Source organism: Mytilus galloprovincialis, chromosome 2 (assembly GCF_965363235.1).
Source record: "Mytilus galloprovincialis chromosome 2, xbMytGall1.hap1.1, whole genome shotgun sequence".
In the NCBI taxonomy this organism is placed as follows: Eukaryota; Metazoa; Mollusca; class Bivalvia; order Mytilida; family Mytilidae; genus Mytilus; species Mytilus galloprovincialis.
In genome coordinates, this window is record NC_134839.1 from 90,613,054 (window position 1) to 90,640,582 (window position 27,529).

Here is a 27,529-nt window from a genome sequence, read left to right on the forward strand (position 1 = left end):
TTACATAAGAGACATTGAAGTAGTTTCTTACTGAAGTCATTAACAAATCGGTCTTTACTCGCATTTATTTTTTTAGATTAAAATCCCAACTAGTGGTCATCCCAAATAACCGTAAAAATTAATGCCCAATTTTAAATTCCCGGTTTGATAATTAGACAATATACGTATAGTGTCTTGAAATATGAAATTTATTTGTTTGAGGCTTAGAAACGGGGGAAATGCGAGGTTCTCGTAACCTATAATTTATTAAAAATTAGAACTGTTAAAAAAAATATGGGAGGTAAATTCGACTGAAAGCCCACCGTGCAATATTCTGATTAATATAAAAGGCATCATCGGAGTTAAATAGTATAAAACAATTTACAAAGTAAACGATTAATTCAACTGTACTAGAATTATTTGTATGTTCGCTTTAAATGAGCATGAAATACTTGCAACCGGACAATAAGCAAATTCAGTCAAAAGTTAATGCATATGTTACATATTAAATTTTCAGTAATGATAATCATTAACAACCGGCATTGAACAAATTAATGCTAATAAATTACCACTTCATCAACTGTGTCCCCATCATAGAACTGCCGTGAACGTTATTCAATTGATGTCGCGTTTAGGACATGTATTAGCGCTAAAAGACGCGAGACGTTCTGGCGTTTAACCCTCTTGCTGCCAAAGGGACATTTATGGCTTCTACACACAAATCTTGTTGATTGTGTAGAACGTCAAAGGTCCATTGTAACGTCACAATACTCAGGGGCACTGACAACGTCAAAATACGGCGTCAAAAGGGCGATTTTGGCGGGAATGAAGCAAACTGAATAAAATGCTTTAAAAGTATACTTTAAACAGATGTCAAGAAATGATACAGGATCATAAGCTTGTTAGTACTGTAATACAAACTTATTTAACGTGTTTACTAATTATCTAGTTCGTCATTTTCATGTAAAATGTTGCATTCTTTCGAGAAATTTGTTTTACGTTTTTTTTCTCGTACATCTATCAATCAGAATATCTCATATAAATCAAAAATCTTATCCCTGATAAATAATCATAAAAAAGGTAACTGTTATACTTGATTACGTTAAATATTAATATTCATTTACAATACACCATACACGCTTTATTTAAAAGACCTGGATAATTTATTTAGGGCTCAAAAACCACGATTGAAAACTCCGCTAGGATTTTTTTTTTGTAAAAGTACACACATGTTTTAAACCGATGTACTTGTATTGCCATACGATATTTCAATACATTTTAAACCTGTTTCATCATGGAAGCACTGTCTTAAAAATGTTTATTTTCATTCGAAATGGGGATGTTAAATTAGTAGTATAGACACAATGATTTCTATTCCTATCATATATATCATAGATATCCTTTCCCAGTGGCAACCTCTTTTTTTCTGGCATTCACACAGATCTTTTACTTTGTAGGACTCATTGAGCAATAGATTTATTGTATATTGAATTTCAGACGTCCTTAATATTGCATGAAATATTTGCCACTGAACGTTAAGAAGAGAATAATTTATCAATTAACAGATTTAAAGATATTTCGTGTATGTCAATTACAGTGTGTACTTTATCATAGTAAATGAACATTATTTATTATTGATAATGATTCAGGTTCACTTGTAGACAATAGAAATTCATTTTAGAGAATTTCTTTCCTCGTTTTTACTATGTTTTATTTTAATTCGTATTCTCTAAAATTTTGAGCAATCAGTGGTCAACAAAATTATAATAAACATGATTAAAAAATAAGCAAAATGAATATGGATAATAATTTTGATATAAAAAATATTTCCTCGCCTGCCTAAACAAGGATTGAAATCATGATAATTTTAATCTGACACGTTTGATACTTTACAACAAGAAGTAGTTCATAGAATCATAGAACAGCTGCTCGGAGATTTTATTTATTTTTATGAATTTGTACACGATTTTGTTTTTATTTTCATTTTCATTGAGTGCCGTTGTTTTGCCGTTTATATAATGATTTGAGAGATTTTTTACAGTATTTATTCCAATTACCTAATAAAAAAAACGAGAATAAATATTTTACTATTTTATAGGTGGTTAAGAATCATTTATGCATTTCACTTGACAAAGATAAAACAAAGTCGCCCTTAAAGCTAGTATAGCAATTGGTATATTATTTTCACTTTATTTTAAGACAAGAAAGATAAAAAAAATATCTATTCCAAGGTTAAAAGTTGTATTTGTAAATAATCTTGTATTAAAAACATCGTTTATGACAATCTTAGAGCATATTTAACTTCCGTAAAATTACTTATACATCGTTTTCATAATTACGGCTACATTGACGCGGGAAAAATTATGGACGGCGGGAAAGCGCAGTTCTACAGATAGGCACAAGTTTTGAAACGTCACAGATAAGAAACGTCAAGATGCTTTTGGCGCGACAAAGCAAGAAAAAAACTCGGCAGCAAGAGGGTTAAAAGTGGACACGTTTGGGCGAATAACAATAGTATCGGGCACGTTTGGGGGTTTTGAAATCGGACACGTTTGGGGAATATTGAATATTATGGACACGTTTGGGGAGAATAGACACATTTGGGGGATTCGGACAAATCGGACACGTTTGGGGGGAAGGACACGTTTGGGAGTGTTACATATATAACCACTACTTTTATTAACTAGCTTTCGAATTAGAAATAGGTCCATAATGTATGCCATAAAATTCTGATGATATCAGAAAATATTTATTTAGTATGAATAAATGTGATCGAAAAACATAATTGAAAAAATACACGTATTATTGTGCTTAGTACAAGTACATTCAAACTGTGTACGGCCTAATTTTTGACCCGACAAGACGAGAAATCACAGACAAGATGAATATTGGTAGCAGTATTCTATTTAAAAAAAAAAAAAAAAAAACACTTTTTGTTTAATTTAAGATTTATTTTATTAGTTGCTATTGGCTTGGAATATATTCACAGATCAGTTCTTTCTTCTGTGTTTTTGTTACTTGATTCCTTTGCTTTGTATCGATCTGTATAGTTTGTTTTGCTGTTACATGTATGCCCAGGTTAAGACAAGGGGGTGGTTTGGAGCCCGCAAACATTTAAACCACGCCATATTATGTCTGACCTGCTATAAAGTCTACAGTCAGTAATGCACTGGTTATCATTTCCCCTGTATATCATATTTGTTTTTTTGCTTATTGTTTTGAACCTAAGTCGGACTGTTAATTTTCTTATTTGAATTGCTTTACCTTTAATTTTGTCGGAACTTTTAATTACTTGCTAAGAGGTACGAGTTTTGTTAACTGTCGAAGGTTGTCTCATTGGAAGTCATACTGCATTTACTAATTGTATATTACCATGTGCTTCATATCAGGGACTATTATAGTATATAATAATGCCAGGTCATATTGTAATTCGGATACAACTACTTTTAAAGAAAATTAAATGTAGCTCTTCTTCTGGCGTAAATATAAAATTTTAATCCTGGTAACTATGATGAGTTTGTGAATATGTGAAACTCAGATCTACTCGTATGGGAACAAAACAACAACATAAGAAAGTACCGACCCTACATTGCCTCAAAATAGGATAGAATGGGTTAAAAATCGAAAAAAGTATCAGCGAAAATTTTGTTTAACAATATTTTTATATTTGTACACAAAGTCTTTTTATTTTGATAGTGACATTTCCATCATTCACGACAGGAATCACATAACTGAACCATGTTGAACTTAAACTAAACTATGACACTAATGAACCAAACCATGACACCAAATTTTCTGCAATCTTAAATTGTGTGCAAATGTAGGGGTTTTAAGGAATATTTGATGGCAGATGTATACCATAACGAAATATGTGATATAACAGACAGTAAAGAAATCACTGTACTTTATGCATGAGAACCGAACAACAACTTATAAATTTAACATACGCAAGCACTATTCTTTGTCAAATTATAACTATATGATTAAAACTTGTGTGTACTAACATACTAACTATAAACAAAGATACTGACCCGCTTGAATTATAATCAGAGGTTACTTAAGTGAAAAATCCGCATGTTTATATTGTATCATTGTTTGTCAATAAAAAAGACATACTGTAAGAAATGGATAAAACGGGAAAAAGCTGACAAAAAATCTTTGGACTCTTTTTTTAATTCAGTAATGAAGATAGTTGATATACGTATTCAACATTTTAAAGAACATTTTACTATTAACAATAACAACAATAAACCTATTTCTCGTATCAAACATAAACTAAAAGAACTAGCCAAGAAATTTGTTTTTGTAATATTATTATTGTTGGTCGATGCCACTGCTGGTGGACGTTTCGTCCCCGAGGGTATCACCAGCCCAGTAGTCAACACTTCGGTGTTGACATGAATATCAATAATGTGGTCATTCTTATAAATTTCTTGTTTACAAAACTTTGAATTATTGGTAAAAGTAAGGATTTTCTTATCCCAGACATAGATTACCTTAGCCGTATTTGGCACAACTTTTTGGAATTTTGGATCCTCAATGCTCTTCAACTTTGTACTTGTTTGACTTTATAAATATTTTGATATGAGCGTCACTGATGAGTCTTATATATATGTAGACGAAACGCGCGTCTGGCGTACTAAATTATAATCCTGGTACTTTTGATAACTATTGACGTAAATTTTAGATTGAGGTTCTGAAAAAAGAAATCACCAATTCACCAACATTCCAACTGACTCCATTTTCAGAAAACGACATCTGTAAAAAACATAAACTTTTAGTTACCGCTTTACAAGCAGAGCCAAATACAATGAAAGTCCCAACTATGTATTGGCTTCCGAAGCTTCACAAAACACCTAACAAATATAGATTTATTTCGTCTTCAAGCCATTTACCCACTACTAAATTGTCTATTCTTCTTACCAGCACACTTGGTACAATTGAAAACCTGATAATAAATTGTTCAAATATGGCCTTCGAAAATAGTCGAATTAATTACTTTTGGAGTTTCAAGAACTCGTTGGAAGTACTTTCAAGAACTCGTTGGATAAATTGCATGCTTATATTGGTGATTTTGAATCTGTTCAAAGTTTTGATTTTTCTACCCTGTATACCACATTGCCTCACATTCTCATTAAGAAAAAATTCACACACCTAATAAAATGGGCATTTAAAAAATCAGAATGTGAATATATATGTTCAAACTCTTTTATGTCATTTTTTAGTAGCAATAAACAAAAAAACTATGTCAATTGGACATGCTTTGATACTATATATGCCCTTGAATTTTTACTAGATAACATTTTTGTTCGTTTTGGGGATTCCGTATATCGTCAGATTATCGGAATTCCAATGGGGACTAACTGTGCACCACTTATTGCGGACCTGTTTTTGTATTGCTATGAATTACAATTTATGACAAAAATAAGCAAAGACCCATCGAAACAACATCTGATAAACAAATTTAATAATACTTTTAGATATTTGGATGATATTTTGGCTCTCAATAATGACGACTTCAGTATGTATATTAAAGAAATTTATCCTGTTGAACTTACTTTAAATAAAGCTAATACTAACAATGACCACTGCCCTTTCCTCGATCTTGATATCTATATCACTAACGGAAAGCTGAATACTAAAATTTATGATAAAAGAGATGATTTTTCATTTCCTATAGTTAATTATCCATTTGTAGATGGTGGCGTTCCCTTGTCACCATCTTACGGTGTTTATATATCTCAACTTGTACGATTCGCTCGTGTATGTAACAATGTTTTAGATTTTAACGAGAGAAATTTATGTATTACTGAAAAATTATTACACCAGGGTTTTCGATATCACAAACTAGTCAAAACATTTACTAAATTTTATCATCGGTATAAGGACATCATTCGTAAATATAGCTCAACATGCAGACTTCTTATACGTTCAGGTATTTCACATCCAACTTTTTATGGAAATATTCTTTATAAAGCACAAAGGTTTCAGTATTCACCTCAAAAACTAACAAAACCTTTGAATAGACTTATTAAGAAGGGATATAGTTACGATACTGTTGTCAGGTCATGAAAGATTGCATATTTTGGCGTTAATATTGATTCACTTATATGGGTCTTTGCATCGGAACTAAACACATTTATTCAAAAACCAGTTGTTGGCATGGCACGGGTTATGTTCTTCTCATATATGTTATGGTGGTATGATACTAAACCCCTAAAGGGAAGGATTGTGCCTGATGTTCATATGATGAAATCATAATCTTTCAGTCAGTTTATTTGAAGTCTGGAGCTGGCATGTCAGTTAACTGATAGTAGTCTGTTGTTATTTATGTATTATTGTCATTTTGTTTATTTTCTTTGGTTACTTCTTCTGACATCAGACTCGGACTTGTCTTGAACTGAATTTTAATGTACGTATTGTTATACGTTTACTTTTCTACATTGGCTAGAGGTATAGGGGGAGGGTTGAGATCTCACAAACATGTTTAACCCCGCCGCATTTTTGCGCCTGTCCCAAGTCAGGAGCCTCTGGCCTTTGTTAGTCTTGTATTATTTTAATTTTAGTTTCTTGTGTACAATTTGGAAATTAGTATGGCGTTCATTATCACTGAACTAGTATATCTTTGTTTAGGGGCCAGCTGAAGGACGCCTCCGGGTGCGGGAATTTCTCGCTACATTGAAGACCTGTTGGTGACCTTCTGCTGTTGTTTTTTTCTATGATCGGGTTGTTGTCTCTTTGTCACATTCCCCATTTCCATTCTCAATTTTATAACACAACCATGTCTAACTTATCCAAACTATGACAAAATCACTGTACTAAACACTTCTCGATATGACGACCTTACTTCTCATGCATTATAAAACTACAGTAAAGTATAGCTTGTATCAAATATTTCTTAAATCTTCTATTTACGAAATTCAAACCTTGCTCAACATCATCAACTCTTTAGGACACCTTTTCTAAAGTTTTAAATTAATTTTGGACGGTTCTGTCAAATGTAGAAATCTTTTTTGAAAGTCCATCAAGTGTTGACATTTTGTCACATATCATATTAACTTTTTGAGTAACATCGTCTAGTTTACAATTTCCGTCTAAATAAGGATTCACCATTGGCTGTATAACAGAGTTTATATTCTAGTGTAAAAACCAAAGACCGGGAAATTTGGAGACTGTTGTGTAAAATTTGGATTCTGAACTGGTTGCGTCAATGAGTAAGTTTGAAATTGCTGTCTTTTTTGCAGAGGCGGATTTAGGGGGGGGGGGGGCAGGGGGCCCGGGCCTCCCCTTTTTGGGAAAATATTTGGTTGCTTATATAGGGAATCATTGAAGCGTGACTGGAGCGGGCCCCCTCTTAGGTCAGTCAGTGGGCCCCCACTTATGTAAATTTCTGGATCCGCCACTGTTTTGTGTAACTCGGGTATCGTAGATGGGAACATTAAAAGTTGCCATATTTACAGTATTGGTTGAGTAATTTCATTTGTCTTGTTTTATTTAGTTTTTGTCGAGCCTGCAACTTTTGTTGCAGAAAGCTCGACATAGGGATAGTGATCCGGCGGCGGCGGCTACGGCGGCTACGGCGGCGGCGGCGGCGGTGTTAGCTCACTTCTTAAAAGCTATATATTTTAGAAGGTGGAAGACCTGGATGCTTCATATTTTGTATATAAATGCCTCATGTTACGAAGTTTCTGTCAGTCACATGTCCAATGCCCTTGACCTCATTTTCATGGTTCAGTGACCACTTGAAAAAAAAAGTTCAGAATTTTTGTAACGTTGAATTCTCTCTTATTATAAGTAATAGGATAACTATATTTGGTATGTGCGTACCTTGCAAGGTCCTCATGCCCGTCAGACAGTTTTCACTTGACCTTGACCTCATTTCATGGATCAGTGAACAAGGTTAAGTTTTGGTGGTCAAGTCCATATCTCAGATACTATAAACAATAGGGCTAGTATATTTGGTGTATGGAAGGATTGGAAGGTGTACATGTCCAACTGGCAGGTGTCATCTGACCTTGACCTCATTTTCATGGTTCAGTGGTTATAGTTAAGTTTTTGTGTTTTGGTCTGTTTTTCTCATACTTTATGCAATAGGTCTACTATATTTGTTGTATGGAATGATTGTAAGGTGTACATGTCTAGCGGGCAGATGTCATCTGACCTTGACCTCATTTTCATGGTTCAGTGGTCAAAGTTAAGTTTTTAAGTTTTGATCTTTTTATCTAATATTATATGCCAAAGGTCAACTATATTTGGTGTATGGAAATATATTATAATCTATATGTCAGTCCCGCAGGTTTTATTTGACCATGACCTAAATTGCACGGTTCATTGGACAGTGTTAAGTTTTTTGTGTTTTGGTCTATTTTTCTTAAACTATAAGTAATAGGTCAACTATATTTGTTGTATGGAAGCATTGTTAGCTGTACATGTCTGCCTGGCATGGTTCATCTGACCTTGACCTCATTTTCATGGTTCATTGGTCTTTGTTTAACTATCTTGTTTAATGTTAAGTTTATGTGACAGTTGTAACAACGCTTTATACTTAGGACTATCAACATAATATCAATGATTAGTAAAGAAGGCGAGACATTTCAGTGTGTGCACTCTTGTGTTTACGTTTGATGGGACTTTTGAGTATTAATCACTGCCTTTTTGATTGGATCTCATCACTCAATTCTTTGTACTTTATTTTCTTTTAATTTACCTTTTTTTCTCCTTTTTATACGAGCACAAGAAATTTTTGCGGTCGTATATTGGTATGACGTTGTCGTCGTCGTCGTCGTCGTCATCGTCGTCCGAAGACACATTGGTTTTCGCACTATAACTTTAGTTTAAATAAATAGAAATCTATGAAATTCAAACACAAGATTTATGACCACAAAAGGGATTGGTGTTGGGAGTTTTGGTCCCAACAGTTTAGGAATTTAGGAATCTAACTGTGTATGTAAATTCTTAATTTTTTGGTCCCGTTTCCAAGTTGGTCTACATTAAGGTCCAAAGGGTCCAAAATTAAACTTAGTTTGATTTTAACAAAAATTGAATTCTTGGAGTTCTTTGATATGCTGAATATAAACATGTACTTAGATTTTTTATTATGGGCCCAGTTTTCAAGTTGGTCCAAATCGGGGTCCAAAATTAAACTTTGTTTTATTTCACCAAAAATTGAATTATTGGGTTCTTTGATATGTTGAATCTAAAAATGTACTTTGATTTTTGATTATGGGCCTAGTTTTTAAGTTGGTCCAAATCGGGGTCCAAAATTAAACTTTGTTTAATTAAAAAAAAAAATGAATATATGGGGTTCTTTGATATGCTGAATCTAACCATGTATTTCAATAATTTAGATTTTTTATATTTGGGCCCTTTTATCAAATTGGTCCACATTGAGTTCTAAAGGGTCCAAAATGTATAGATTATAACATGCCCTTTTCCATATTGGCCCTGGTATCATCCCGAAACTCCCATATCGGCTTCGAGGCTTTAGCCAAGGGACGATATGGGTCGATGGATGATACCAGAGCCATTATGGAAAAGACATGTTATAACCTATTTATCACATATTTAAGTTCAATTATAAAAATTTAATGAAACATAGGTAAATCTTTAAAAAAAATCCACAAAAGTTTTATCACATTTTTAAATTTAGTTTTTATCATTTACTCCATAGAAATTTATTGTCATATTTCCACTTAATTTTGGAATATGGCAATACACAAACGCGAGAATTTGACATAATTGGGGATGATCCTTCGTATCTCCTTCCTCCACTGCGATGAAACGAAGTCACGTCATTTGAAATCAGGGCACAATAACCAATATACTCTTTTTTGTCCCGGGTAATTTTGAGGTTATTGTGTATGCAAAACCCAACGTATTCGTTACAAATATGTGACAAAGAACTTTATTTGATTTCATAAAAAAATGAATTCTTGGGGTCCTTTGAAATGCTGAATCTAACCATTATTAAGATTGGATATTGGACCATAAAAGGTAAATGACCAATTTACCAATTTTTAGTTCTTCGACCACATTCCTTCTGTGTTAGAAACCTATTATGTGTCAACTTTTTAATCACAATCCAAATTCAGAGCTGTATCAAGCTTGAATGATGTGTCAATACTTGCCCAACTGTTCAGGGTTCCACCTCTGTGGTCGTATAAAACTGTGCCCTGCGGATCATCTGGTGGGTAGTTAATTTTTTGTGTTATATATGCTCACTGACTATTTCATTAAGTTTTGTTTTGAAATCTAGACAGAGTTTATCAATAATGTTTGTATTAACCTTTTCTTTTATAGTATATTGTAGTTTATTTTTATTATTTTTATTATTGTTTACCAGTTTGCCTGGCTGTAATCTACTCATTCCTCCGTGTTTTGCTTTAACTTAGATTGTGTTATTTTTAATTTCATAGGGACTTTGTCATGATCTGAAATTGTGGACATGGGTTCGATTCGTGGTACCTAGTTTGGTTTTGTGATCATAAGATCTAATATATTGTCCTTCCTTGTTGGATGTTCTATTTATTGTACCAAATAAACTCATCATAGATACCAGGACTAAATTTTATATATACGCCAGACGCAAGGCAGTATCATCCAATGTTTTTCCAAAATTATTACGTAAACTTTGGTTTAAGTTATTTGTTTTTCCATCCCACCCTGCGAGAATAAAATCTCCTCCAATCAATATCGCTGCACTATTTTTTTAAAAGCTTTCTTAACTGATTTGTCAAACCACTTAAGGTTTTGTCACATGATGTTTTCGGTAGTAAAAGGATGATATAGAAAGCATATGTATTGGCACATATTTTTTTAATATAGATTGTTAGGCTCTTTATCTTCAGTAATGGTTCATTGACTTTGACTATATTGCCTAATTTACATGTTGAAATGTTGCTTTTTATTTCAGCATTCGCTTTTTAGTCCCATACCGACGAAGTCGAAGGGGACTTTAGGTTTGCACTTCGTCCGTCCGTTTGTCTGTCTGTCTGTCTGTCTGTCTGTCTGTCTGTCCATCCATCCGTCATTCCGGGAAATAAGATTTCCAGACTTTTTTTTCATGCTAGAAGATATTGTTTTGATATTTTGTTTTATCATGACAAGTTAAGTGCAATTTTCACTTTTTTAGCTTTTCTCCTTGTTCAGTTTTGCCCTAACCTTAGAATTAATTTGTTGATGAAATACTTATCAATTACTAGATTTCTGATAAAAACAATTAACTCATTTTTAAAAGATTTTTATTCAAAACATTATATTAATGATAAATGACCTTTTTTCCTTTCCTTGGGTAAATTGTTGAAAGAATTTAGTGGTAGGTTGGTTTGCTAATCTGTAAAAACTAATTGTCTGAATACTATATATTTCTTTTTTGGATGAAGTGAACTCTTTTATTTAGATGATAATCTATTTTGATAAAGGATATATTTCATTTAAGAAATAATTCTTGGAAATTTAAACATGGCCTGGGCCATGATATTCAAATTTTATGCTAAGTGTTATATTAACGAGGGATAAAATTAACGAATATCACCGGCCGGGCCATGGGTATACGTACAACAAATATATGGCTGCCATGAATTATTTTAATTCTAATAGAAAAAAACCGGTAATTAATAGACTGAAGTGAAGATGGGTATGCCGTGTGTGTGACTGTTCTTTTTTAGTCTCCTACTGTCGAAGTCGAAAGGGACTTTAGGTTTGCACTCCGTCCGTCGTTCATCCGTCATTTCAGAAGATCAGTTTTCCAGATGTTTTACCTTCATGCTTGAAGATATTGATTTGATATTTGGTGTATTGTTTTATCGTGACAAGTTACATATCAAGTTCGAATTTTCTTCCAGTCTGATGATTTTGTGTGTAGAGATACGGTCCTTTGACTTCACAAATTCACTAAAATAATCAGTTTTCCAACTTTTAAAAAAAACTATCTCTGTGTAAACAGTTTATTTAATATTGTAATTGGGTGGTGATATATATATATATGCCAATGGCAGTCAGCAGGGTTAAAGAACATCAGTTGTTCGACCTGTTAGTCAAATGCGTTTAGTTTAAATATACTTCTTCACTTTTTTGGTCTTTTGGAAAATTTTGTTTGTGCTTTATTTAGACCCTTCTACATCGAAATTTGTTTTACATGCACACGTATGATATTTCACTCCGGTTTATATGATCCGTTCATACTATATTGATTCAAGAGTCTATCTAAAAATGAGGGTACATTTCATATGGCCTTCCAAATACCGTTTCGATCCCTAACATCACTGAAGAGACATTTATTGTCGAAATCCGGATCTGGTGTACTATAAAAATATTGACACCGTATGTTTGTGGCATAACATCGTGGCCACAAGTTAAAAAAAAATTCTGTTTAGTATTAAATTTATATTAAGATCCATTTTGTTAAATCTTGTGATCAATTTTATTTGGCAATCGCCAATGGCAGTCAGCAGGGTTAAAGAACATCAGTTGTTCGACCTTTTAGTCAAATGCGTTTTGTTTAAATATACTTTTTTGGTCTTTTGGAAAATGTTGTTTATATATGTATATATCTATACACAAGAACATTTATTATAGTGATCTTTATATATATATATATATATATATATAAATGTCTAAGAATATAACTAAAACACACTAATTGATATATTAAAAAGTTCTATTAGATGTTAAATAGAAATACGCAATATTTCGCTAAACAAATTAGCTTCATCAGGCGTGTGCATCTCTCAAGGTGAAATCGGATGCATGACAGAAAAATATTTTTGTAGCTTAATCTATACAAGATTTGAGGGATGGGTGTAACATATTAATTCGGTCATAAAATATGTTTGTAGCTACAACTACATGAAGTTGGAATAAAAGTTTAACACATTTATAGATGTTCGATTAATTGTATGAATTTTTATAAATTAATTTGTATGATTTCAAGATAACTATGGTTTTGATTTGCTTTGAAATCTTTTTTCGTCTCTCTCATTGAGTCCATCAGGTTCAAGAGTTCGTAACTGGCGCAACTCTTGAACCTGATGGACTCAATGAGAGAGACGAAAAAAGATTTCAAAGCAAATCAAAACCATAGTTATCTTGAAATCATACAAATTAATTTATAAAAATTCATACAATTAATCGAACATCTATAAATGTGTTAAACTTTTATTCCAACTTCATGTAGTTGTAGCTACAAACATATTTTATGACCGAATTAATATGTTACACCCATCCCTCAAATCTTGTATAGATTAAGCTACAAAAATATTTTTCTGTCATGCATCCGATTTCACCTTGAGAGATGCACACGCCTGATGAAGCTAATTTGTTTAGCGAAATATTGCTTATTTCTATTTAACATCTAATAGAACTTTTTAATATATCAATTAGTGTGTTTTAGTTATATTCTTAGACATTTATATAATTTTAATTCAGTAACTGTATCAGTTTATTTTCACAAACTGATCCACGCTTAATTAGATTGAATGTTGATTGTTGCTATTTTTAGACATTATATATATATATATATATATATATATATATATATATATATATATATATATATATATATATATCTCGTCTAAACATCAACCCAACAATGTTAAATCTGTAAATTTGCATTCGCAAATTTTTTGTTCTTCCCTCGCCGGGATTCGAACCCATGCTACTGAGATATCGCGACACCAAATCGCCTGCAAAAAGCAAATTTACAGATTTAACATTGTTGGGTTGATGTTTAGACGAGTTGTATATACTTTATGTACACAGCCTTGTATCACCATCATTGATGGCGATCCGATGGATACATCTGTTGATCTGTATATATATAGAGAGAGCCCAGGTGGTCGTGTGGTCTAGCGGGACGGCTGCAGTGCAGGCGATTTGGTGTCACGATATCACAGTAGCATGGGTTCGAATCCCGGCGAGGGAAGAACCAAAAATTTGCGAAAGCAAATTTACAAATCTAACATTGTTGGGTTGATGTTTAGACGAGTTATATATATATATATATATATAACTCGTCTAAACATCAACCCAACAATCTGTAGATCTGTAAATTTGCTTTCGCAAATTTTTGGTTCTTCCCTCGTCGGGATTCGAATCCATGCTACTTGCCTTATATATCATCCCAATTTTTTTAAAGTTTAATCGGTATAAAAGGAAGCAGCTCCTATTAATCCTTGCAGAAAAAGCGCATGTTTATAACTGTATATAATTCAGATAATGCATATTTTAATGGTTTTGTTTATCGTAAAACGTGTTAGACTTTCAAAAGAAAAGACAATTGGCAGTTCATTTGATTAATCCTGACACCACTCGGTGTGTTATTCGACTAGAAAAAAAATATAAACTATGCATTATCTATAACGTATTTAAAAGTGTCCTCCGTCCCCTCTAGTGTTATCTGTGTTTTATTTTTCAGAAAAATCGGAAAACCCATCCAAAACGCTTTTAGATCACGTTGGCGATAGAAGGCTGAGAGAACTTGCTTATACCTGTCAGGCTGCAGGAATCACTGAATTACTGCACGGGCTAAGCATATCTTTAATTGAAGAACAAACTGGTTAGTCTTTGTTATCCAATCATGCTACAAAGTATATCAACCTTTAACAATTGCTTGTTATAAATGGGCTTCAAAATAACAAGACAGTATTTTTGCACTGAAACAAATAAAATGTAGGCACTGGCTACGGTTACATGGAAATGTAACAAGGATAAAATATTAGTGTTATATTGGAGACTAATTTCCGGATTGCATAGTTGGATAAGGAATCGATTAATTACGAATGTAACAATGATTATTGAGGCTACGCGTACGGTTACATTGCGTTATTGTTACATGATACGCTAGATTTATTGAACTTAAATCTTCTATGGTTTTGTTGCTTTAAAATTCTTTCATATGTACTAAATAATACTTGTAATAATTATAAATAATAAATATTTTTATTCAACAAATTGGGTTTAAATAGTCTTGCGTTTAAATGGGTTTGATGTTCTTAAAGATACTATACTTCAGATAAGTAGTACCAAAGGCGAAAAATATAGTTTCAATAAAAATTAATCAATAACATAAAAAAAATGTGGTGCACACGGAATAACCCGCGTGTTAACCGGAGTAAAACATGAAAAAATGTTGATGACTTCAGGGTCACATGACAAAATTATGTCTATGAGCTGATAAACATAACAACGTCAGCCAACCAGAAGACGCATTACATCCAAAATTAAATTATTAACATATTTCATTTGCAAAACATTCAATGCACGTGATATTGAATAAACCAATCTGAAGATATAGTTTTATGTAAAATTCCTGCAATTTACAAATTAAACCAAACAAAGTAATCCATATGACATTGTGCAATGCCATGTTTGGACATAACATGTAACAGTACATATATAAAATCTATATTTAAGTACTGACGAGAGAAAAAAATCAGTACTGAAAGATGACAAACTTAACCGTTCTGAAAAAATGACCAAATGTTACATTACTTAAATATTACATAAATAGCAGTACTACAAAATAAAAAAAGACAACAGTAGTATACCGCTGTTTTAAGGTCATAAATCGAGTGAGAGAAAACCGGGCTACAAACGAAAACCGAGGGAATCACATCAAATATGTGGGCGTGCTCACAAAGCTTCTTTAATTGCAAGAATGATTACCCAAGAAATTGAGTTAATTCTCACTAGATTGTCAGGGATATATAACGGATCAAGTTAAAAGTAAAAGTTAAACAGTGTTTTATTTGATTTATTTCAACATTTTTTATTTCATTGCAGATACAAAAATAAAGGATATCCCACATGAGCTGTTCTTGCAATTAGTCAAAGAACTGAACGCAGACAACCAATTGGAAATAATTGGGAACAAACTGGGTTTAGCCGGAAAAGAAATGAGAGAATTCGGTATGAAATGTAGTTATTTGGTAGCATTGGTTTCATTTAGTGTCAGGTGGTATACATTGGTGCACATATGAATGTGTATCAGCATATGTTTCCCAAATAACTATAGTTGTTATCTCTTTGACACATTCCCCATTTCCATTCTCAAATTTATCGTATTGAAACTTGAGCTTATGCAGTCAACATGATGACATGCAGGCACACACTGTAGGACTTTCAAACATTGGCAATACTTAAATAAAGAAATGTAGTTTGATTGCCTATGAGACATTATTATATATAATACAAAGTTATGAAGATATCAAATACAGGTAGACAGAAACACGCGATAACCACTGGAATACTAGTTTCTGACTCCGAATAGGCGCATAAAAATGTGGCGTGATTTATTTATTACATGTGTGTGATCGTTTAACCATTCTATAATATTGAATGGTGGTGTATCAACACATCATTATTGTAAATATCAGTTGGAAGGGCGTGAAGATTGATAACGAACACAGTAAAAAAAAACAAGTGAGACAAAAGACACTACTCATTTACACTGAATGCTAGTTTAAAGCCAAATTTCAAAAAATAGATGAACCATATTTTCCCCGAATGAAAAGTCAAACATTACACCTACATTTAATTTAATTATAAAGACGTCACTAGCATTCTAAGAGTATTATGGCCGTGTGATAGATTTATAACTAAGTTCCTACAAAACCGACTATGTAGGACTATACGTGTCAATACATGGATAGCAGTTTATGTTTTAAAATAATTAAGTTCAATTAATGTTTGAACCAAAAGAGACATTGTCTTCATGAACGAACTCATTAAACATCAAAATCATATAAATTAAAATGTGATATTACTTGTGTTGCTTGGTGTAAGTTTGTTAGGTGACAATTTAATATGTCTTCAGTTAAATAAATTTAAAACACTTCAGGAAATAATTTCCTCATTCGGGTTTCGAATTCAAATAACGATGGCAAATATATCGATGGTTTGAATTTGCTGTAAATAAAAGCAACAGTAGTATAACGCTGTTCAAAAGTCATAAATTGATTGAGAGAAAACAAATCCGGGTTACAAACTAAAACCGAGGGGAAACACATCTTAACCATAAGCCGAAACCGAAATCGCAAGACCAAGAATAGTTAAAATGGTTTAAAGTGTCCTCGATTCATTTATATTGATCTAATAAAATTTAGAATGGAAATGGGGAAAGAGTAAAACAAGAACTATCTTTGAAAAAGCGTATTTAAATTTGAGTATATGTTTAAAACTATCATTTCGACAACCTTCAGAAGCACAAAGATACCATTCAAATAACGTTTTCTCTGTTCAAGTTGTGTTCAGTATTCTCGGTCCTCGTATCTTTCTGTTTACATCCACCAAAACCCCGCGGAAATCTCACATGCGTAGGTGCGTTCTAAAAGTCATGTACGTTCGTACAACAAAGTTTACATTAACAATTATATAATTGTCCCGAATAAACAGCTGTCACAGATGCAAAGAGCTATTGGAGAAACAATTAATTAAAAAAAATATAAATCTTTGTAAGATCAAGTTCAAAAACCGGAGTTACAGCCCTTGACTAAGGTAGCGGGTTGTTTTAAGACAAGAGAAAAATTGTAAAATTCGAAGCAGATTACAGATTAACTGCAACATATTGATGTGTAAGGTTTACCAAAATCATTTCTTTTGACAATTTGCACGATCTTAATATACCAGAATATTCTTAAACTCTTGAAAAATGGCAAAATCTAATGAGGAGAGCCAGGGTGAAGAAAAAATGGCGTCGTATGCTGACGTAACCAAAACTGATCCAAAGACAATAACCTCTTCAACAATGACTGGAGTCAAACCAGTCTTCGTTCAAGAAATAGATGTATTTGGTTCACTAACAGATCGAGTCACAACAAAAACACTGTACCTTACAAATGTTGAAATGTACCAAACCCTAGGTTATTCAGTTGAGGCACGTTCCATCATAGGACTTCAAAGAATAAGAGGCCTCTGGCGAATATACCTCGATTGTGATTCCGCTAGAGACCACCTTATCTGTAAGAGAGTGGACATTCGGGGTAAAAAAATCAACATTTACTCAAGAAACCCTCGGGAAACCATACATGAGAACATAGACACTGTAAGATTGAGAGTGAAAGATGTTCCACTCTCTGCCGATGACGGCCAAATATTAAGAGCTCTAGAAGAACAGAGCTGTGTAATAATGAACCACTTTAGAGAACGTCTTAGGTATGAGAATGAGATCACAAACTGTCTCACTGGTGATAGAATCATCATATGTCAGGGTCCTTTATCCCAAGACATTCCTCGATCTATTACTATAGGCAAATACAGAGCCACAGTCATGTACCGTGATCAACCATCTACAAGCAATCGTCCCAAAAAGTGCTCGAAATGTCTAGCTGATGGGCATAATTTTAGAAATTGCCCTAATGACTGGGTTAGCAAATCATGTGGTAAGGAAGGTCATAAACAAATTGACTGTACAGAAAATGAGCTCCCTGATAACACTCAACATCCTAATGAACATCAAAGCACAAATGAAAACACAAATGATGCTGAGGACACTACTGTAGAAAATGATACAACACAACCAAATCACACAGATGATCCATCTACAAATAGCGAACATGAATCAACGAGTGTATATGAAGAAGACATTGATATGTCCCAATCAGAAATATCTCTGGAGGCAGAAAAAAGAAAGAAAGAAAGAAAAACAACACAAACTCAAATTACCTCATTTGTATCGGAACAACAGTAGTCTGTATCAACTCCGGCTAAACAAAAAAACAACTGAAACGTGGAGCGGTCTCCAGTTACCCCGACCCATGTTTTGCATGAAAAAGAAGGTGATACCACAGCCAAACGGTCAAAAACTTTGGCAACTTAATAACAACCACTGAAACGAAATGGCATTTATCAGTACTGTATACGTACCAACAAACAGTTTACAGAACATTTATATGAAAACAAATAAAAGTAAAACTAGTTTATTATTATACTGTAATACATGTTCAGTGATATTTATTTTGTGTATAATCATGATGACATGTGTAACAAAACTCATTCACAGTAGAGTTGAAATTAGTACCACTCCATATACATGCAGTCATAGGTACACTCATATTTCACAATATATATCTTTGGTGAATTGCATATTTTATATAAAGTTTACACTTTTCTCACTACAGTTCCAATTAATCCAGATGTGCCTCAAAATTCTTCTTCTTAGATCACAAAATGAACACGCATATCTTTTATTAATTCTGTACACAAATATGCAACAGACACACTTTTGCACACAAAAATTTATAAGTAAATTGACAACAGATGTTCCCATACAGAATCACACTTATAGCTCCATATATGCTCATACTTCGTATCTAAATTATATGCAAAGCTTTGAGTCCAAACTGGTAAACAGATATAATCCACTTCATAATGCAAACCATTACATATATCTCCTGGAAAAAATAATAAATTTTTTAGCATTCAACAGCTATAAAAATCAATTTAGCAAATTAAAAGCAAAGAAGCATGAGAATAATAAAACATTACAATTAAGACCTGACAAAAGAAACACATATAGTACTGATAAAAAAAAATGTACATATTTACATAAAGAACTCATTATCTTTATCTACTGTAAACTATTTAAATATATCTTTTGTATAATATATTCATGTAAATATTTTTCTCTACAGAATTATTGTAATATTTATAATATCTTTGTATTGAGTAAAATTTATTTCTCAATTATTGTCTTCACAAACTGTGTGTGGTATATGATTGTCACAGCTCAGTTTGTAAACAAAGTCACGTTGTTGACCCAAATAATGACCCGTAAGGCGAGGTCATCATGTGTAAAAACTGTATGTATTGTCAATTTGAAAACAACATTGTGTAATATTCTTTTACATAATACCGTAAAGTTAAACATTATTGATACTGTGTATCTAATTATTGTGATTAAATTTGATCACTATTTAATATGTTTTTATGTAGGATCACTTCTTATAGTAAAACAATGTGAACTTTGTAGAAAGTATAAAGAATGTAATGCTACAAGTACAGCAAAACTGCCGATAATTATTCACTTCAGGGGCGGATGCAGGAATTTTCGAAAGGGGGGGTGCTAACCCAGGGCACCCAGGGCAAAGGGGGGGTGCAAAACATATGTCCCGATACAAATGCATTGATCGGCAAAAATAAAGGGGGGGGGGGGTGCGCACCCCCGGAACCACCCAAACCCCCCTGGATCCGCCACTGCACCTGTTGAATAAAGTAAATACTCGTGAACTGGTAACAGAAAGAATAAAATCGATAATTGATACTATAAATAGATGGGGGTTCCCCAAACATAAACTTACCTTTTACATTAACAATTATGGCTGATCAAAAACTTCACATCTGTACAGTTAATGCTAAGGGATTACAGCAATCTGAAAAAAGAAAAAGACTAATTGAATGGACAAAACAACAAAAATGTGATATTCTCCTAATACAAGAAACACACTTTACTGACAACTTAGAAGAATCTTTAAAAAAAAGAGTTTGAAGGTGAATTATTCTTCAGTAATGGTCAGAGCAATGCTAGAGGGGTATCTATATGGTTAAAAAGTAGGCTCAACTACAAATTTATTGACTTTTATAAAGATAAAGATGGAAGACTTCTTCTCGTAAATATAGAAATTGACGAAAGCATACTTACAATTGCAAACGTTTATGCACCAAATAATACTAAGCTAAGAAACACTTTTTTTAAAACAGTTAAAACTTTTATAGATAAATATAGTCTTGGACAACTAATAATAGGAGGAGACTTTAACGATATTTTATCTGAAAAAGATACTAAAAATAAAAATAAAAGAATAAAATTTGATAAACCAGTCTGCGGACTTAAAACTTTAATTAAATCTTTAAAATTAACAGATATATGGCGTGAAAAAAAAACAGAGATAAAACTCACTTCACATGGTGTAAAAGAAATAAAACAGAAGCCACTAGAATTGATTACTTCCTTGTTAGTACTGAAATTAAAAAAAAATTGCTCCTCTTGTGATATTAGACCAATTGTTATTCAATACACTGACTATAATAGTGTATCTTTAAAATTACAAATATCAAGAAATAATAAAGGACGCGGATACTGGAAATTAAATAGTAGCGTTTTAAACGACGAAATCTACCTAAAAATAATATACAATCTAATTAACAACTATAAAATTAAAGCAAATGATTCAATAAATCTAGCTACTTTATGGGACACTTTTAAAATAGAGGTTCGAGATTGTACAATTCAATTCTGTAAATTAAAAGCCCTCAACAAAAAAGATTCAATCAATGTGTTAGAAAATCAACTTAAGCAACTTAATAATGAAATTCATACAACTAACATCAGAGTTAATGATTATGAAACAAATACCTCCCTGATTGAAAAAATAGAGAAAGTAGAACAAGAGTTAGGAAATCTATATAATGAAAAAATTAAAGGCAATCAAATAAGATCAAGGGTGAAATGGATTGAAGAAGGAGAAAAAAATACTTCCTACTTCTTAGGTCTTGAAAAAGCCAGGCAGTGCAAAAAAACCATTACTAGATTGTATGATGTAAACAATAATATAATTACTGATCAAGAAAAAATACTTAACCTTGAAGTTAACTATTATAAAACATTATATTCCTCAACTAAGCCTGATGTGGAAGATACTAAAAAGTAATTTAACAATATTAAAAAATGTCCAAAATTAAGTGATAGTGAAAGTGATTTATGTGAAGGAAAAATAACAGTGCAGGAATGCACAGATGCAATATTCAAAATGAAACTAAATAAAGCCCCAGGTCTAGATGGACTTAATGTTGAATTTTACAGAAAATTTTGGGAAAAAATAAAAGATTTAATTGTATCAGTATTTAATTTTTGCTATAAAAAAGGAGAATTATCAACTTCACAAAAAATTGGAGCAATATCATTAATATATAAAAATGAAGATCCACTTTCTTTAAATAATTATCGTCCAATAACTCTGTTAAATTATGATGTAAAATTGTTGGCTTATGCACTTGCTCAAAGATTAAAACAAGTATTACCAAAAATAATTCATACTGATCAAAAAGGCTATATAAAAAATAGATACATAGGCTTCAATATAAGGCAAATACAAGATATTATTGATTACTCAGAGAACTTTAAAGTAGATGGTGCTATACTTTTTGTTGATTTCTCTAGGGCATTTGACTCCCTTGAATGGAACTTTATGTCAGAAACCTTGGTAAAATTTGGCTTTAAAAGTAGTTTTATAAGATGGATTCAAACAATGTACACAGACATAAAAGGTTGTATACTCAACAACGGTTGGGTGTCCAGCAGTTTTAACATTTTTCGTGGAATTCGACAAGGATGTCCAATTTCTTCGTTAGCCTTTGTATTAGTAGTTGAAATTATGGCAATTAAACTAAGAGAAGATAATAATCTCAAAGGTTTAGAGGTGAAACTAGATGGTAGAAATTGCTCACTTAAAATATGTCAACTTGCAGATGATACAACACTATTTCTTAAATCACCAAAAGATGTTAGTTTAGCAATGAATATAATTGAAACTTTTGGAAGTTTATCAGGATTACAACTAAACAGAAATAAAACAGAGGGATTTGGGTTGGGAAAACTTAAACATAGCAGAGACAAATTTGAAAACATAAATTGGAAAACAGATAATATTAAAAGTCTTGGCTTTTACTTTGGTTATAACAATCAAGACTGTCAAAAACTAAACACTGATAAACAGCTTAAAAAATGTGAAAAAATTATATCAAACTGGATGAAAAGAAATTTAACATTAATAGGTAAAATAATAGTAGTAAAATCACTAATTCTTCCAAATTTAACTTATATCGCATCAAATATGTACATATCAAAAGAAATAATACAAAAGTTTAAAACTCTAGTATATAATTTCATATGGAATGGGAAAAAAGATAAAGTTAAACGTGCAACTCTTTGTAAAAACTATCTAGAAGGTGGGTTAAAAATGATCGACATAGACTTATATCTCAAAGCTCTTCAATTACGGTGGATTTTAAAACTTAAACAAAATTCTGGTGATAATTGGTCAATCATACCCCAAGCTTACTTAAACAAATTTGGTAAAAACCTCTTGATATTTCGAATGAATATTAAAAATGTTAATATGTTAGACAAAAAAATATTTAAATCCCTTCCCCAGTTCTATCAGCAATTGATTAAAACTTGGATTAATGTTAAGGGAGGACAGACAAAGATCCCACAATCGTTTCTAGACATAAGAAAGCAGATTTTAAGGGGCAATCATAACATACAAACAAAAGGAAAACACTTATTATTTACTAAATGGATTGAACATAATATTCTGTATGTAAATGACATACTTGATGAAAGAGGTCATATATTAGAAAATAAAATATTACTTAAATTAAAAGATAAACGGGATTGGATTAGAGAATTATCATTATTAAAGAAAGCTATTCCAAAACATTGGCAGAATATTTTAAAGCAAGAAAGCTCATTTAAAACAAAAGAAAATATAAAGAAAACAAAACATCTGCAAATACTACTCAATCATAACATCTATCCAGAAATGGGTAATAAAGAAATATATTCAATACTAATTGCCCCTTATAAGCAAGAAAAACCTGTAGGTATTCTGAAGTGGGAAAGAATTTTTGAAGAAAATTTAAATATGAAATTTAAAAGCACTCTTAATTTTTGTCGAGCCTTCGACTTTAGTCGAAAAAGCGAGACTAAGCGATCCTACATTCCGTCGTCGTCGGTGTCGTCGGCGGTGTCAACAAATATTCACTCTGTGGTTAAAGTTTTTGAAATTTTAATAACTTTCTTAAACTATACTGGATTTCTACCAAACTTTGACAGAAGCTTGTTTATGATCATAAGATAGTATCCAGAAGTAAATTTTGTAAAAATAAAATTCTATATTTTCCGTATTTTACTTTTAAATAGACTTAGTTTTTTCTGTGGGGAAACATTACATTCACTTTGGTTAAAGTTTTAAGAATTTTAATAACTTTCTTAAACTATCCTGGGTTTGTACCAAACTTGGACAGAAGCTTGTTTATGATCATAAGATAGTATCCAGAAGTAAATTTTGTAAAAATATAAATCCATTTTTTTCCATATTTTACTTTTAAATGGACTTAGTTTTTCTGCGGGGAAACATTATATTCACTCTGTGGTAAAAGTTTTTAAAATTTTAATAACTTTCTTAAACTATCCTAGGTGTGTACCAAACTTGGACAGAAGCTTATTTATGATCATAAAATAGTATCCAGAAGTAAATTTTGTAAAAAAATAACTCCATTTTTTCTGTATTTTTTTTTTAAATGGACTTAGATTTTCTTTAAGTTTAAACTTACATGTACATACAGTTTGCAGTTAAAGTTTTCAAAACATTCATTAGATTTATTAACTATCCTAGATTTTTACCAAACTTAGACAGAAGCTTCTTACAATCATAAGATGGTATCAAGAGGAAAATTTTTTATTGATTTTTTTCCTCATTTTTGTTGAGCCTGCGATTTACAGCAAAAGTAGGCGAGACACTGGGTTCCGCGGAACCCTTACAAATTTTATATTTAATTACCTAGAAAACAACAAATTTAAAATGTTTAAATGGAAATTACTCAACTTTATTCTTCCATGCAACGACTAATTAGCACAGTGGAAAGTATTAGATAACAATTCTTGCAATTTTTGCAAAGAAATTGACAATTATAAACATTTTTTTATTACATGCCCTTATAATAATACTTACTGGCAAGAAATATACAAGTTATTACTTTATCTTCAAATAGATAGACATATTTTAAGGCTAGAAAATTTAATAACTGGCTATAAAATGGCAGATGCAAAATATTTTGATATAAACACCCTGATAACAGTTATATTCTTCTCAATATATAAGGCACATTTTGTTTCAAACAAAAAAGAAACAAAGATAGAAATCTTTAAAATCTTCAAAAAGGAAATATATGACATTATAAGATTAAATGCGATAAGAAATATAGAAACCGGGAATATGTTATTAAAGACATCAGCATATTGTAACCTGTAAGTAAAGGTATAGTTTGTTTTTAACAAATAAACATATGCTAACTTCCCTTGGCCTTGTATAAATATTTTACCACGTGGGGCCAAAATAAACACGCATATCAAATAACCTTTTGATTTGAATTTAAAATAATTTTATAAATTACCTAGTTATGTTTTACACTAGCATAGTCAAGCAAATAAGCTTAGACAAAATAAATCCTTCAAAACATAAAAGAATATGAAAGTAACTCCAATACACAGACTACACAGGTCTGAGACACAGGTAACCTGTGAGGGAAAGTAAACATACATAATAATTACAAAACGAAACGGTGTAGATCCTTTATTTTCCCGATTTGTAAGCAGACAAATTTTTTTTTCATTATTAATGACTGAATCAATGTATATTGATGTGAATTTAATTTAATTTATGTATTATGTCTAATTGTATAATACTAACATTTATATAATATTTTATTATATATTCTCCCTGGATGTATAATAACTGATATACAGGGATACTTAGCTTAATGCTGTAAGCTAGGTAAATTGTTAAACAGCATTTAGTGCAATAAAGATGATTTAATTGTTTCAAAAAAAAAAAAAAAAAAAAAAAAAAAAAAAGTTCAAATATTTATAGTTTTTCACTTGCTTTCCATCACGATATAATTAACGAGACGTTTTTTAAAACACAACCAAATCACCCACCATGACAGCATTTTGTCCAATCACAGAAAGGATTTTCGAGCATGCGTATTCTGTTGCCATAGTTAAGCGTCCTTAAGTTCAAAGGGCACAAACCGAATCTATACCGACTACGTCGGAAAAAGACATCAATTCGACCGAAAAGCAGATAAAGGCCAAATGACACCAATGTCCCTTCAACACAACGAGATGTGACAGTATGTACCCTAATAAAAACTGTACTAGTTCAATGAAAATGGAAAATGGTTGTAAATTTTATAGTATCATAGTGATGATTTTTATGCCCCCACCGTAGCGGAGGGGGCATTGAGTTTAACCCTTATCTGTCTGACCGACCGGTCGTACGTCACAAAATTGGTGTCCGTTCTCTTTCTTTAGTTTGCCTCGACCAAATGTTATGAAAATTATACACAATGCTTATTAGCACAAAACACAGACCAAGTTCGAATTTTGTTATCGTCACTTATATTGTTCTAAAGTTATGGCCTTTACAAATGGAAAAAAATGCTGTTTTTTTTTTTCATTTTCGTTCTCTAACTTAAGTTTGCCCCTTACAAATTTTATGAAACTTATTATTTACCACAAAACTCAGAATATGTACAAATTTGGGAAGCGTCACTTTTACGGTTCGTCAGTTATGTCTATTCATAATTAGTTCTTTCCACTTTTCTGTGGAGCCTATTGTATTTTTCCTGATAATTGTGTTTCGTCTTCAGCTATATTTGTTATACTGCTGTTCAAAAGTCATAAAACAATTCCGGGTTACAAACTAAAACTGAGGAAAACACATTAACTATAAGAGGAAACCAGTGAAACAAAAGAAACGCAACAAAATCAAATGACATGCAACATACATAGAAACGAACTATTAGATAACAACTGCCATCTACCTGACTTGGTACAGGACATTTTAAGAAAAAAGGTGGGTTGAACCAGGTTTTGTTGCTAGCTAAACCTCGCACTTTTATGGTAATGTTGAAGATACCGCTAAAATAACAATATTACATGAAAGAATACAGTACAAATAAATGTAAGAATACCCAGGACAGAGAAATACATAAATTAATAATATAATATTACATTTCGACATGTTAACCACATAATAACAACAAATACGTAAAATATTTAGGACAGTACACAAAATCAGCATAATAGAATTACGAACTGTCTGCCACAAAAAGTGACGTCACAGGTTAATTTCTAAAAACTGGATAGAAATCAATAACTTGTATATAAGTGTTTTGATTACTATGATATTGTACCACATGGTTCTATATCACAAGTAGAAGGTTGAGATTCATTTTAGGGTAATTGCCAAATCCGTTAAGGAACTAGGGGCAAAATATCTAGTTTCAAGCCAATTACTAGAGTTGGAGTGTATTGATGTCTTTTGTAATGTACCACATTATATAAAGGCTTTTTTTCAAATGTAATATGGTTTGTAAAGGTGGGGGGAGATTAAAGAAATTAAAAAGATTTTGTTTCGAATATTGTTTTTTTAAAAAGGGGTCAACATTTTTTTGTTTTGAGGGAACCCCCCCCCCTCCCTGAAGATTTAAGAAATTAGGAAAATTTCTTCATAATTATTTTTTTGAAGGGGGAGGGATCGTTTTTCTCAATATTTTAGAAATTGTTAATTTTCCCATAAAAAAATTGGGGGTCACAATTTTTGGCTAACTCTTTGTATACAATCTGAAACAAGTTTTGCTACAAAGAATTAGGCAACAGCACAGTATATTGCACAAAACCTTCAATTGAATATGAATTCAAACTGAAAGCGTCATTATATTTCGCGGAATTTCAAATGCAGCTACGGGATTAGCTGATTTTGGAAATACC

At 31.9% G+C, this 27,529-nt stretch overlaps 1 protein-coding gene and 1 long non-coding RNA gene across 2 annotated transcripts in view; one reads left to right on the forward strand and one right to left on the reverse strand.

Moving 5' to 3' along the window:
• The window catches only part of LOC143064829 (uncharacterized), a 113,529-nt gene that overhangs the window by 60,087 nt on the left and 25,913 nt on the right, over positions 1–27,529 (forward strand). Inside the window, exons 4-5 of the mRNA XM_076237961.1 lie at positions 14,393–14,533; positions 15,760–15,885. Of these exons, the coding sequence (XP_076094076.1) occupies positions 14,393–14,533; positions 15,760–15,885 (267 nt within the window). The remainder of the gene's footprint in view (positions 1–14,392; positions 14,534–15,759; positions 15,886–27,529) is intronic.
• LOC143064828 (uncharacterized) lies at positions 18,878–25,257 on the reverse strand. The gene is made up of 3 exons (XR_012975329.1): positions 25,150–25,257; positions 20,274–20,345; positions 18,878–19,367 (listed from the first exon to the last, which is right to left on the reverse strand). It is a non-coding gene; the product is annotated as an uncharacterized LOC143064828 (long non-coding RNA).